Source organism: Python bivittatus, unplaced genomic scaffold (assembly GCF_059951505.1).
Source record: "Python bivittatus isolate LINGU-HERP-01145 unplaced genomic scaffold, Pbiv_v1 ctg000410_np1212, whole genome shotgun sequence".
NCBI classification, from domain to species: Eukaryota; Metazoa; Chordata; class Lepidosauria; order Squamata; family Pythonidae; genus Python; species Python bivittatus.
The window spans coordinates 15,473,251-15,487,393 of record NW_028277067.1 but is presented as its reverse complement, the minus strand read 5'-3'; the positions used below and the strand labels follow the sequence as shown (position 1 = coordinate 15,487,393).

The window sequence follows — 14,143 nt, the reverse complement described above, 5'->3', positions numbered from 1 at the left end:
CCATTAATACCATCCTGTATTGGCAAATATTATCAATGCAGACCAAAAGCAGACCCAACTGACTATTTTCCCCCATATTTTTTGTATGAAAGAGCAGTCAGGGAGTAGTTTATTGCACAAAATCCCTGTTACTTATTACTTCGTGATTGCTAAGAAAGTATTACTTCATTAGGTTGATCAGAACAGTGTAAATTGGAGACAACATGGCAATATTGTAGCATAGATATCTTAAAGGGAAGGAATGAAAGAGCACTTGAAGCAGGGAGAAAAGAGAATAATAGGAAGAGTAACAGAAAGCAGAAGAAGAGGATTAACATTCATTCCCAAATACCTGAAGAAGTGGGCCGTGCTCTATTGCTCATAGACTCTTGTGAGCATAGCATACAAAAGCCCAACCACAAGTAGCCTTAGCACTCACATGTAAGATAATTATGAACACACCAAGTATCTCTTCAGAGCTCATGGCCATAGGAGCAGGAACGCCACCAAGACAGAACTGCAGGCAAAGTGTCCTGGGAGAGACTCAAAAGGTAGACTGCAAAAGCAGAGTAGGTAGCTTCGTATATGTTGAAGAAACTGAATAACATTATATAATGGCCTATATAATGGTCTCTAAAGCCCAGAGACTAAAAAAATTTCATTGCAGCACTCTGGGATGGATAAAGACGAAAGGGTGTGTGGATGTAGAAAGATGTGAGAAACAGAGTGGGATCAACAGAGAGAAGAGGCACAGAGGACAAAGGGAAGGAGGGAGGAGAGAGGAAAACATGGATTCTATGAAGGCACAAACAAAAACAGGTAAGAATGAAGAGTCAGTGAAAAAGAAAGGAAAGATAATGTGAAGTAAGAATGGGCAAGTATGCATGAACAGAGCAAGAGAAAGTAAGTTAATAAGCAAGAGATAGAAGTATGCATCGAAGGCCAGGAATTGGGAGTAAGCAAAATGGGTAAATTAGAAAGTCTTTAAACAAGGCTGTTTAACTCTTATTTCATTACCATGAAAGGAAAGAGGGGTGGGGAGGAGAGGAGAGGAGAGGAGAGGAGAGGAGAGGAGAGGAGAGGAGAGGAGAGGAGAGGAGAGGAGAGGAGAGGAGAGGAAAGGAAAGGAAAGGAAAGGAAAGGAAAGGAAAGGAAAGGAAAGGAAAGGAAAGGAAAGGAAAGGAAAGGAAAGGAATCTGGGCAAAAGCAAAGAGAAATAATTGGGTAGAGAAGGAGAAATGGCTCAGGACGCATTAGAGAGAAGCAGAAGGCAGAAAAAAACAAGAGTAAACAAACAGCAAGTTGTTTTTCATCAGCCAAGTTCAGATTTACTATTAGGTTGATCCTAACCCTATCCTCCACACCCAACCCAAATTTAATTCAAATCAGTAGCATCCTAGTCACTGATGCTCTTTTTTGAAGAAAGAAAAATCCCTAACCCCAATTGTTATCTTAATAAGGGAGTGAATGAAAAAATGGCAACAGGCCAGGACAGCAAGAAAAGGGAAAGCAAAAGAGAGAGGAAGCAAAAGAGAGAGAAAAGGGAACACCGCTTGTAAAAGTGGTTCCTACATTGCAGTGAAGAGTCAAGGACAGCCTCTGAAAAGATGGAAGAAGAAGGAACAGAGTCAAAAGGCAGAGTGCATATGGCTGAGCAAATAAGGCTGAAGAAAAAAAGAAAAAAGCACAGTATCACACATGAAGTTAAAAAGCACATCACAGCTTTTCAATATAAATGTATGAAAGCAATTACAGAGAGAGGACATTCAAAAGATTTTTGAAAATATACATTCCAGACAATGCTGGTTTTATTAAGGAGGTGATTCAAAGCAGATGGCTGGAACATCATGCATGAAAAAGTCTTGGGGGACTTGGGGGAAAAATCAGTACAGAATTAGGTATGGGATGCAAGGGGGGAAGGAGAGAGAAAAGAGAGGCAAGAAAGGGAAAGACATGAGCTGCATATAGATTCTATATATAGGATCATTCTAAATGCCAAACATTTTCTGCATATCAACAACATGGCATTAGTGCTGATTCAGCATTGGTAGCTTGACAATAGCACAAAAGCTGCACAGCAACCGAGTAGAAGTCTTGGCATTTCTAGAACAGAAATACCCGCTTGCAGCTGTTTCTCAATTAAGTGGCAAAATTGATTAGAACATCCTTAGAGAAATCATGACAAGCAAATGGTGGAAATGCTTTGAGGAGAGAAGAAAGAAGGAAGAAGAGATGGCAAGCAAGACAAGTGTGCAAAGGAAGAAAGTGCGCAGTGTTGCAGAGGCAAAGACAGCAAGCGGTAAGTTAAAAAGAGATAGGCAAAGGCAACAGGAAGAGTGAAAAAAAGTTGATGGCCTGAGCAAGTGCAAGATAAACATCAGTAGTAAGTAGAAAGCCCAAATCAAAATATCACAGCAGACAAGCAGAAGAGAGGAGGAGGAGGGACAAAATCATGTGAATAGAAAAGGATAACGAAAAAGAAGCAGGCAAGAAATGGGTAAGAGTGGTTACTTATTGGTCTGCCAAATCTAACACCCTTAAAATACGTTGGGACCATAATTCCAGTTGTCCTCAGTCAGCAAGACCATGATGGCTTCTGGAAATGCGAGCTGTATTCCAACCCACATCCATCGAGGGCTACTGGATTGCATCTTTCAAGGGGGAGAGAGGCAGGGGATGCATGTAAGAGCATTCATAGTGCTACTGTTTTTTATAAGATGGAAATTTTAAGGAAATAAAAAAGCAAGGATGGGGAAGGGGCCATTGAGAAAAATCTCACTTTGGTCTAAGAGTGGGACTTGGAGATCTTCTCCTAATGTTTAGTCAATATTGGCTTCCCTGAAATTTCCTTCCACAAGTTCTGGTTCTCTCTCTATAGTATCAAGTTTGTTCCATCTTTTGCAGGGTAATACAGTGGTACCTCGGGTCACGAACGCTTCTGTTCACGACCAATTCGGGTCACGAACAGCACCGTTCGCAAAATTTTGCTTCCATCTGCGAACTCTGCATCGGGTGACGAACAGGATCCGTGGCCATTTTCCCTGCCGTGACACGTGGTTGTGGCTTCCTGTAGGGAGGGGGACTCTCCTTCCAAGCAATAACCGCCTTCCTGTCCTCCACGCCAGAAGTCACCTCGAGCAAGGTTAGCGTTCTCTCTCTTCGTACTGCACTGTACTGTATTTTGTTTCATATTTTTGTGATTTAAAAAAAAAATACATATGGTTCAGAACGGATTAACCGTAATTACACTGAACCTTATGGGAAAATTTGATTCGGGACGCGACCAAAATCGGTTGGCGACCAAATTTGTAGGGGTCAGAACGGATTAACCGTATTTACATTGAACATTATGGGAAAATTTGATTCGGGTCACGAGCAGAGTCGCGGAACGAATTAAGTTCGTGACCCGAGGTACCACTGTATTTCAGTTAACAGTGGCAACTACCCTTGTTATTTCAAAGATGGCCAATTCTTTGCCTTGTGCCATCCAATCAGGAAACAATCCTCTCTCTTCTCAGAGTCCTTGTGAAAGGCTAAAGGCACTTCAGCTCATTTTCAAAAGAAAAAGAAAAAGGAAGTTCCCTGGCTCTCTCTTTTGGCCATTTATTCTATTTCTTGGATAACTGCCTTTTTTAGACTGATAGATCCTCAAACCACAGGAGACCAAGAAACTGAGAACAAGCACAACTCAGAGAAAGAGAAGGGGGGGGAGGGAACAGCATGCAAAGAAGGGAGAGCAGGCAAGCCCAGACAAGATGGAAACTTCTTTGCTCAATCCACCCTCTCCTTCCCAAGGGATGTCTTTAGCTTCCTACTAAGTGGAATGCAAGGGAGAAGCGAGCAAGACATCCGTCTTGCTTTGCTCTCTCTTCTCATGTTCTGCTACTTGAAGACTTCTCCCAGCTGGCTTATTTTAAATACGGGAACTGAACCAGAGGTAAGGGAAGAATTAAACAGAAGAACATGAAGATAAGATGGTTTGTTTGTTTGTTTGTTTTGCCCCATCTTCATGATAAAAAAATAGCTCCCCCTCCCTCTTTATAGCCAAATGGGTGAGCACATGTTTAGTCAATGTAAAAAGCCTGGCTAGGTTGGATGGGTGATCGTAAACAATGAGAAGAAAGAAGATGCAAGACGAAAATTGCAAAGAGATAGCACATGTTCAATGGAGCAGGCCAGCCAAGAGATTGGAGGGTGTAAGAGATGGCAATTCAAGCAAGAGTGAAACAAGAAAAAAGATCAATGAGTCAGTGAGGAAAGAAGAGAAGGGAAATGTGTCTTGGTAACATCTTTGTCTCTGTGTGCACCCTACCCCCATGATGCTGCCTCCATCTCGTCCCCAGGCCATGAGTGAGACTGGCTTAAATTGTTTTTAGCTGAACTGGAATTAGGCCTTTCCCCAGTGTTGAGTTATAATGCTATCCCTCAACCTGTGAATCAGCAGAAAGCTATCCTGGCGTGAAACTGGTTCTTCCCACTGCCTGTCTCTATCCCACCCCTGTGGCCTCTCTTTCTTGTCATGCCGATCACCTGGCTTCTCTCTAAAATAACAACCTGACAGATTTCCCGCAATTTGAGGCTGCCCTTGATGGGGTGCCAAAAAGGGGGAAATAGTACAGTACTTGAACACTGGTACAGCTAGGAATTACTTATGCCTGTCTCATTCACAGAGATGAGTAAAGGGATGAGATGAAGACAGAGTCACAGGAAAAGGGCAGGAAGAAGATATTACCAGGGCATGGTTGTATCATGCTTAGGTGCGAGTGGCTCAGGGACAGGAGGATCTGGCCAATACATGAGAGTGGATCCTCTGAGGTCATACATGCATGCTGCTGTCAAGGACAGGAGATAGAACAAATAAATAATAATGAGGACTAAAGGGTACATAGCATCATACACATATGTGGATTTCCACCACCATCTTCCTCTGCTAGTGAAGCTAAAAGCAGCCTGGCATACAGAATACTGACCCAAATCTAGGTAGAAGTTCTCATTTTGATCAAAATCACAACCACAGGTGTCTGCCATGGTTTGAAAAAGAGTATCCTACACTGGGCTTTTGGTAAACAAGAGGAACACCAGAAGAAGCAAACATGGGACCAAGAAAAAGGGGAGATTCCTGAATGTCAGAGAGGAAAGAAAGAAAAAAAGACAAGAATGCAGAAGAAAAAGGGGAAACAAGGAGAAGCTGAACAAGAAAGAAATGGCAGTAAGAGTTCAGAGGAGAAGCAGACTGGATAACGTATGAACAAAGCTGGAAAGAGGAAAAAAACATGCTACAGGTACGTTTCCGGGATAATTTAAATTCGGTGGAACAAAAACACTGCAGTGCAAAATGACTTCTTGCCTTAATTTTAAGAACAGGAGATAGTCTCATTCTTTCATACTGCAGTTAATTAATATAGCTACAATATAGCTATATTATAACGTAGTGAACCTAAGAATTCACCTAAGAATGCATGCAGAAATGAAGCTATAGAGAGAAAAGTCAGCTAGCAAGCAAGAAAGCACACATGCATGAGAAGAGCAAACAAAAGCAAAGAAGAAGAAAGCAAAGAGCCAAACCAGAAAGAGTCTGCCCTGGGGGAAACAGTCAAAGAACGCAGAGAGAGAAGAAAGGGTCCAGTTAAACTCCAAGAAGCTGAGGAACAAATGAGAAGCAGCACAGAACCACAGTAGAGTTTGTTTGGCCTAATCTTTGTTATTGTGCAAAACACACTGTAAACTAGGCTTTCTGTTGTGTGAACTCAGCCAGTTGTAGTTTGTTCAATAAATCATGGATCCATTAAATAAATGTGATGGATTAACATAGTGACTATGTGAGGCCTCAACTGGGGATTATAAATCTGAGGAGGAAAAAAAGAAACTTCTGCTGCCAAGGTGACTTTTTTCTTGATCTCTGTGGGTGACAAGAAACTACACCTAAATGTGACAGGAGGATCCAGTCACATGTATCTTTCCATCCTTTTTTAAAAAATTTACCTGGAGAGGTTGTGAGCACAAACAGACTAGTAAACAGAAAGGGCTTGGGGAAGAAACTGCAAAGCTGTTGTTCCCATCCAGAAGGTGACTTGCTGAAAATCCCTCCTTTTAAGATGGGCTTTCATTCTGCAAGGGAAGGAACATCCCTTCCTGAATTGGGAACACAAGACAGTTTGCAGCAAACATAGAAGGAAAAGGTTAGGCTAGGGTTTCTCAACCTTGGCAACTTTAAGACGTGTGGACTTCAACTCCCAGAATTCCCCAGCCAGCATGCTAGCTGGGGAATTTTGGGAGTTGAAGTCCACATGTCTCAAAGTCGCCAAGGTTGAGGAAACCATGGGTTATGCCATTGCCTCCCTTTCTTATACCCAACCATCCACATTCATCCCGTGTCATGTCTAATTTGAACCTGAGCTGGAAAAGAAACAAACAAAAAAAAAAGCGGGGGGGGGCTATGCAAGAAAGTTAGAAAGCATGAAAGCAAAGAAAGAGGCAAAGCTATAGGAAAAGAGAAAGAGATGAAAGAGAGAAAGAAAAGTATGAGAGCAAACCATTAGAGGAAAGAGGCAGTGGAGGAAAGCAAAGACTGAGGGAAAATGGCTTCACAGAAAGCAAAAGCGCGTGCAAAAGAATTCAAACCAGAATGCTAGAGCAGAACCAGATTGCAAAAGGACATATACATCTATAGTTGACAGCTGCGTGACAACAAAAATGAACTTCTAAAGGCAAGGAACCCCTTTCTCAAATAACGATGCCCACTGATGCAGAAATACATGTCCCAGAGGTCTATGGGATTTATGTTCCAACAAGCACCTTTAAAACACCCTGAACCTCATTTGCAAAGCTTGATCTGCACATTGTAGCAATGAGAGGGCAGAATCCAGTGGACAGAATGGACTAAATCATTTCAGCCTGCATGTGGGAGGAAAGCAGATATCAAGAATTCCCCCCAGATTCAAAATGAGCACAGCGGGAGAAAGTCTAACTTAGAATTTTTCTTTGCAGGGGTTTAATTTTTAGCTGAAATGCAGGCAAGTGTTCTGAAGAGGTTTGCTGCAGCAGTAGACTGGATTAGGATGGCCAGGTGCGAAAGAAAGCAGAGCTCCTGCACCTTTAATAGCTGTACCAGTAAGTTGTACTGCAGTAGATTCTTGCTTTACTCAGTTAACTCAAGGTGCAAAAGCCCCACTGTCTGGAGCCACATTTCTTTAGTAGGGGTGACCGTGCTGGGGAAAAACACAATTTTGTTCAGAAACATGGGGAGAGGTTCTAAGAGAAAGATCTGTCTTTTGATGGCAGTGAAATGGAATCAACTCTAGGAAGCCAAGAGATCTTAGTTCAGCCTGCAATCATTCCAAGAAAAGGCATTATTAAACAAGGCAACACAAAATATTAGTTTAGGAAAAGCAGCATGTTAGGAGAAAGGAGTGGGAAGGTAGGTTGAGGAATCAGAAACAACAGCACTCCAAATCACGCCCTGCAGTTCAAAAAATCATAGATACACTCACGCCACATCACTTTTGGGATAGTGAACTGGGTCAAGTAAAAAAAAACCCAACCTTGACTCTTTTATTTATGATTACACACACACACAATTTTCAAACTAGTTATTGTTGTGTTTTCCTTATTTTAGATGTTGTGAGGTGCCCAGAGCCATTGGGGGTTGGCTGGCATACAAATTTGATAAGTAAATAAATTAAATTAAATTAAATTAGGCCAATTCCTCTGATCTTTTTGCTTACTAAGATTTCAGCAAACATTGCCCTCTAAGTTCATACTTCATGTCTACAGGGGCTAGAAATGTAATTCAGAGTCTTGGAGCACCCAAGGCAACTTACCAATTGCTGCAGATACGGTGAAAATCCAGCATTACATAATGGCTTCACGGGAGGGCATTCTAAAAATGGCAACAGACTCACCCTACTTTATCGCTACACTGGATTTCCTTTCTCCAAAGAGTAGTAGGAAAGCTTTCGATATTTATGGCAGCCAAATCTTTTTAAACAGGGGCAAGCAAAAAGTTTTATAGGGGCCAAAGTGATCTGACAAGAGCATTGCTTCTCACGTGCACATATACATGTTTATTTTGTTCTACTATCACCATTAGGCAAACTGTTTGGCAACTTTAAAAAATAACAAATGAACATTTTCTTTTTTCAAGCCACTCACAATTCTCCAGATTAATGCCTATTTCCAATCTTAGCTTGCCCCTTTCAGAAAGACCCCTGCCAACCCCCCAATGGACTGCTGGAAATAAGGCATCATTCTGAACAAGGGAAAGAGGAAGGATGCAGCAATAGAAAAAGAGATGGAGGAAAAGGAGGAAGAAGCAGAATAATAGAAATTAGCCAGAATCAGGATTTTATTACAGTAACATGGAAACAGCAGAAAGAAGAACAAGCATCTATATTTAGAAGTTTTTCCCTGAGATATTGCATTGTGAACTTAAGAGGCACTGCAACAGAAACTCAGAAATACAGTGAAGCAAAATGGCCAGAAACAGAAATGGATTCTGCTTTGGGATCAACAGCCTTTAGGAGAAAATGATGGTTAGATGTATTCCATTTTTTAAAAAAATGCATTTAAAAAAATCCTTAGGCTCCAGTCCTATACTAACATGCATGTGTGTATATATCTATATCAACATATGTCAGTGGATGCAAATTTCCCAATCGATGAGCATTCAAGTTTCCGATATTACTAATCTGTTGATCTTTCCTAGACATCCACAATGAAGTATTTATCTGTATTCCAGCTAAAAGCATTCACCTTTTAATATAAAAAATAATAACCCTTCCCTATTAATTGTTCTTGATTTATGAGATCAATCCCAGCAAAATTAGGGCATTAAAATCAGAAAGATCGAGATAGGAGTGCGAGGCACAGTCCACGCCAAAACATTTTAGAAATGCCTTTTCGATCAATCAATATTTTATTACGGTCACAGACCAGAATTAGAGAAATGCCTTTTAAGTGCATAGGCTGCAGCGTAACAGTCTGTACTGTTATCATTTCCAAAAATGTTGAGAACATGATGCAGCGGTGGATGTAATCACGGACAATGCCTATACGTATGGCTCTGCGTGCTTTTCCATACGCTGATGGGCTGAACTGCTGCAGTTCATTAGGCAGAGCGTGATGGTTGCCTCCGCCGATACATGCTGGATATAATGACAAACAATGACAAAGTGTTTGAAGGCAAAGCCACACAGCTGGCCCTGGGCCCAGTAAGCAAGCCTGTTGCCCTCAGTACGAATGCAAGATACTGCTCCGCGGCCAATGCTAAAGGAAGATTTCACTCCCAGCCCAGTCAGCTTCTGAAAATAGGGAGACAGGAGCACTTTGTTCTTCAACCCAGACAAAAAGACCTTGCACCGAATGAGGGGTATGGAAGAACTGTGAAAAAAGCACTGCCTGCTTATTTAGGACTTGCCCTGAGAATGACTCCCTTGGATAAAGCTGCTTTCTCCTGATGCAAGTAAAGCTATGTCATTCCTGCAAACCAAACTCTTTCTTCTGCATCATGGCCACTCAGAGAAGTGGGGGCGGGAGGTGGGGAGGACATCTGAAATGTGTTGACATCTTTTCATAACAGGGAACATTTGTAAGCAAAAAACATGATTTTCATTTTTACAGGAAATAAGAGCCTTGTTTCAGCTACCACCTGTCTTGAGCTGATACCCAAAGCAGACTGGAAATACAAGAAAGCACACACACAAAAAAAGAGACGAGTGGGAGCTCAGCATGAAGGAGAAAAATATAAAAGAGCAGTCAAGGAGAAGGAAAAGGATAGGCAAATGAGGGGTGAAAGCAGAGAACTGCAAAAGAGTCTACTGGTATGGCAGCAGCAGGGACCTTGAGACCCTCCAGATGGCCTTTTCCAGATCAGTCCTAGCCAGTGGCAGAGATGACTGGAGCTGGAATCCAACCACCTCAGCAGAGTGACACATTTTCCACCCTTGCTCCATGTCACCTCTGTAACAGCAAACTACCATGCCTTCTCCCTCAGGAACTATGGGAAGTGGACCAGGAGAGAGTTTGGATTGACCATTTTCAGCAATTCCCAATAATAGTTCCCAAGGTTCCTGGGGAAAACCATGACTGCGTAAGTCTATAGTTTTGACCCCACGGGCTTGGAAATTAATTATTTTGATCAGAGTTTGAGTATTTGGGCAAATGGAACTGCAGTGTGCCCCCCTCCCACCCCCCAGTTCCTTATCTGAGGCCGTAACAAGTATAAGAGCCTCAATGCAGATTTTAAAATGCATCAGATCCAGTACAAAGACTGGAAGCCTCTCTAATCATGGCTGGATCATACAAGAATTTTGGGACAGAGTTCAAGAGATGGCTTTCCCCAAACTCCCCTCACCGTGGTCTTACTTAAATATAACACCTGCTGATCCCAAGGCCCATAACCTAGCCGTGATTGTTTGTCTGCAGTTTGGTCTGCATCTAGATTCGGTGTGCTGCCCACCTCCTTGCCTCTACCCAATCAGAAGACACAGAAGAAGCCAGAATTGTGAATAACACTAAAGATTCTTACAGGGTCAGGGAAAATTCCTGAGCAGCCCCCAGTATCAAGTGTATTGCTGGGTGGGAGATATCTGCACCAACGGCCTAATTCTCTCCTTCATACACAGACTCATACACACCCACACACAGAGAGACAAGGTTCTCAGCACTGGATCCCAGCATCCGTGCCATCGACTGACGGACACCTCCTGGTTGCTCAGCCCCAGTGCTTGGTCCTTCAGTATGGAGTGAAGCGATTGCATCCTCCTCGATATAAACTAGCCTGCCAGAAAGAGAGAAAGCAAGCGTGAGAGGTGAGGGTTGGTTTAGAAACACAGCATAAAGACCTCGAAGCAACGGAAGCCATGGAATGCTTGAACAAAGGTTCTAAGGAGGGCCTCTTCTCCACCTGTCAGTCAATAACAGCCAACAGCACTGGAATTTTAAAGATAAGGAAGATGCAAAACCCAATTGATAAAAGAGGATACAGACCCACAACTCCTATCCTCCCTGAGCTAAATAGATTTAATGCAAGAAAATGTCACTTTGGGGGGAAAAAAAGAAACCCTCCCTAATCTATATTTTACTTTCCTGCTCCCCGTGAATGCCCTCTCCTGCCCCTCACCAGTGTAACACATAATTTCAGACCTAATGCAACATTACTGTCACAGGTGCCACAGGTACTCTCACAGGTTGAGAGCTGCGCTGGTGGTTTCACTTCTGCATTCCCCTCTAGGGGAGATGGAAGATTTCTATTCTGAAAGTATCGCAGAGGGTTTTTCCCACTAAAAGTCATTCAACAGGCAAATCAAGAACCAAAATTGGAATCCTACTACCTACCTGGTGTGGACTAGCAGGACATAAAGAAATGGCAGGAACACTGTCAGTGAGTAAGTGAACACTGCCATCTGCTGGGCATTTTGCAGTGGTACAATAATGCCTCATTTGATATTATGATTTTAACATTTCAAAAACTGCCCAATTCCCACTCATAAAAACACACTCAGAGCTGCGGCTTTAACAAACTTTGAGGGGGATGGGTAAAGAATCCTGCATCTGTGTATCTTATATTCCACGGGAAAAAATCACCGTTTATATATCTGTAACCATATACCTCAAAGTTTATTCTTTCTACATGCATCTGTATTCTTCAGATCTGCGAGTTCTAACTGATGATGGTTGCATGACTACTGTGCATATTTTATTAAACAACTTTTCACTATTATTCCCCCCCCTTCTCTTTTGCCATTCCAGAGTTGGCTACTCCAAATGCAACTGATGTGCAAACGTCTGCTACTCAAACAGGAGGGACACTGTTTATCTGCTCAGTATTTATACTGCATGGCTGGCTGGGGAATTCTGGGAGTTGAAGTCCACTCATCTTAAAGTGGCCAAGTTTGGACAACACTGCACTAGAGCCTAAACTGTACAGATGTTCTTGGCTTACGCTATATGACTGGACAGCATGACTTTCTGGCCCTGCCCAGCTCTTTTCCAGATGTGGCGTGCGTGGCCGTTTCATGAAATGACTCACCATGGCGCCAACCCCATAGGCAGGGGTCACTGCGTGGTGATAAGGCTCAGCAGTAGTGTAGACCCGTCCATACCTGCAGTGGGGAAAAGATTTGAGAAGACATCAGTAGGCAAGGTGAGGGGTGGGGGGGATCTCGGACTCATGAGCCAGATATGGCCCGCAGGGCTTCCCCGCTGGGTTCATCAACTTCTTTTCCCAGGAAAAGGAGGACATTCAAAGCTAGGAAAAGCTCTTGCTTGCCAATGGGCAGCTTGGCATTTCTGTGAGGTTGCCTACTAGAAAGGGAGGCACGAACGATCCCCATACTCTTGAAGAATCCTTCCCCTTGCAACAGGCTTTCAAAAAACAGTTGATGCTGTCAATCCAAGCTTCTACATACCCATCGCTGTATGCTGCTGCCGTGGCTGCAGCTGCTGGTGTCTGGGCCACTCTGTACGCTGCAGGATAACCCTAAAATGCAAAAAGCAGCTAACATAAAAATCATTCCAACACCCTGCCACCCCACCCCTACCTCCCATCAATTTCTTAGGGAAAAACAGAAGGACTTCGTCCACCTATCTTTTTTCCTGCTCCTGAACCTGTCAACTGAAGAGGAACCTTGAGCTGTCATTCTGCCTATCTGATTCTGCTCAGAAGAGCCTTTTTTTCTTTTTACACATCAACTACGTGATAATAGGTTTCTCTCCTCCAGTGCGCACTGGAGTTGAGCTAGCCCCATGCCACAGCACACCCTTTTTTCCCCACCTTTCCCTATACTTTCAGTTGTAGTCTGGCCTGCCCACCTAACTAGACTTGGTTTAATCAACAGATTCACTAAAATGGGACTGGGTGGCTTATGACGCGGTAGGAACATGCAAAATGTTTCAGTGCAAAAAGGTCCACTCTGAAAACAAGGGGTCTGAGCACGAAACAAAGCAGAGGTGTTCCAAGAGTTCCATTCAATTTCAGTTCAAGGCTGAAATAAAAATTAGCTGTTTTGTAGAGCTTTGCTTGAGCATTCTGAGCACCTCAACTGGAAAAATTGTTCTATGGTTGAGGATTGGGTTGCTTTTGGGGGAAAAAAAAATTCCAGCAGAGCAACAGGGATCATTCATGTTGCTGTTGCTATTGGTTTAGACTGGATTGAGTGACGTGGTTGTGAAGCAGAAGCACTGCTGTGTGGTTCAAACCTAGCAAGTTGCTGCTTTTAAAAAGAATACAGCAGCAATGTGGGTGGATGATAGACTGCATGTGCTGTGCTTTATTCTGCAGTAGGTAATACAAGGCTGTGTGCTTCACACACACATATGGCTACTGCTGCTGGAGTTGTGTAAATGTGAAAACTGTTGCTCCAATGTTGGGTTGGCTGGTTTCTTAATCTCTGGTGTGAACATTCATGCCATTGCACCCCATTAATGTTAAGCTTCAGAGTGCATTTAAAATATGAAGGTTCTACTTGGTTTGAGCGTGTTTGTTGAGCTTTGGTATACATGTGCATTTCACACTTGCTCCTGTCTCTTATTTTGTAATATTATTCTGGTAAAAAAAAAGCGCTAGCAGCGCTTTTTTTGCTTGCAACAGCCACACCTATGAGGAAGGAAAAATAACATCAAACAATATAGTTGCTTTTGTAGGGCTCGCCCATGGCAGGCAGGCTGCCAAAAAGAAAAAGAAAAAAGAAAAAGGCAGGGCAGATCTCAACCCTGCTAAGCAAGTGGAGGTTCTGTGCATTTAGAAAAATTGGCCAAGGAGATGATTTTTTTTTTAGCAAATTTTTTAGGAAAACCTACTAAAAGAGATATATAAAGGGAAAGGAGCATTAAAGTGATCAGCTGCTTTCTCAGTCTTGTAATCTGTTGGATGAATGACCCAGTTTACTTGTACTGAAAAGACCTCTGTCTGTCCTCTCTGCTAAGAAGGAAGAGAACTTGGCTAACTTTCCTAAATGGCCTTAGCAAGTTGTGTGACCCCCTTCCAGTGTGTATGACATGAGTGCAAGAAACATCAGAATGCACCATGCCTTCTTTTTATCCAGGATGGACACCTACATTTTAAGTTCTGCACTGAAGCACAAACTAGAAGTGAAGAATAAGCATGATGTTGGCATTCCCGAAGATGACGCAAAGTCCTTTTTGGCTCTGAACTGACTCTGTCCCT

At 42.7% G+C, this 14,143-nt stretch overlaps 1 protein-coding gene across 2 annotated transcripts in view; it reads right to left on the bottom strand.

Annotated features, from left to right (window-relative positions):
- Positions 1 to 10,574: 10,574 nt before the first annotated feature.
- Positions 10,575 to 14,143, bottom strand: part of LOC103054364 (RNA binding protein fox-1 homolog 1-like) — a 31,501-nt gene continuing 27,932 nt past the window's right edge. For both annotated transcript variants that reach the window (XM_088143575.1, XM_007437300.3), the window contains exons 10-12: positions 12,387 to 12,457; positions 12,008 to 12,080; positions 10,575 to 10,756 (exon numbers count right to left, since the gene is read on the bottom strand). In XM_088143575.1, the coding sequence (XP_087999701.1) occupies positions 10,712 to 10,756; positions 12,008 to 12,080; positions 12,387 to 12,457 (189 nt within the window). In that variant the 3' untranslated portion in view covers positions 10,575 to 10,711. The remainder of the gene's footprint in view (positions 10,757 to 12,007; positions 12,081 to 12,386; positions 12,458 to 14,143) is intronic.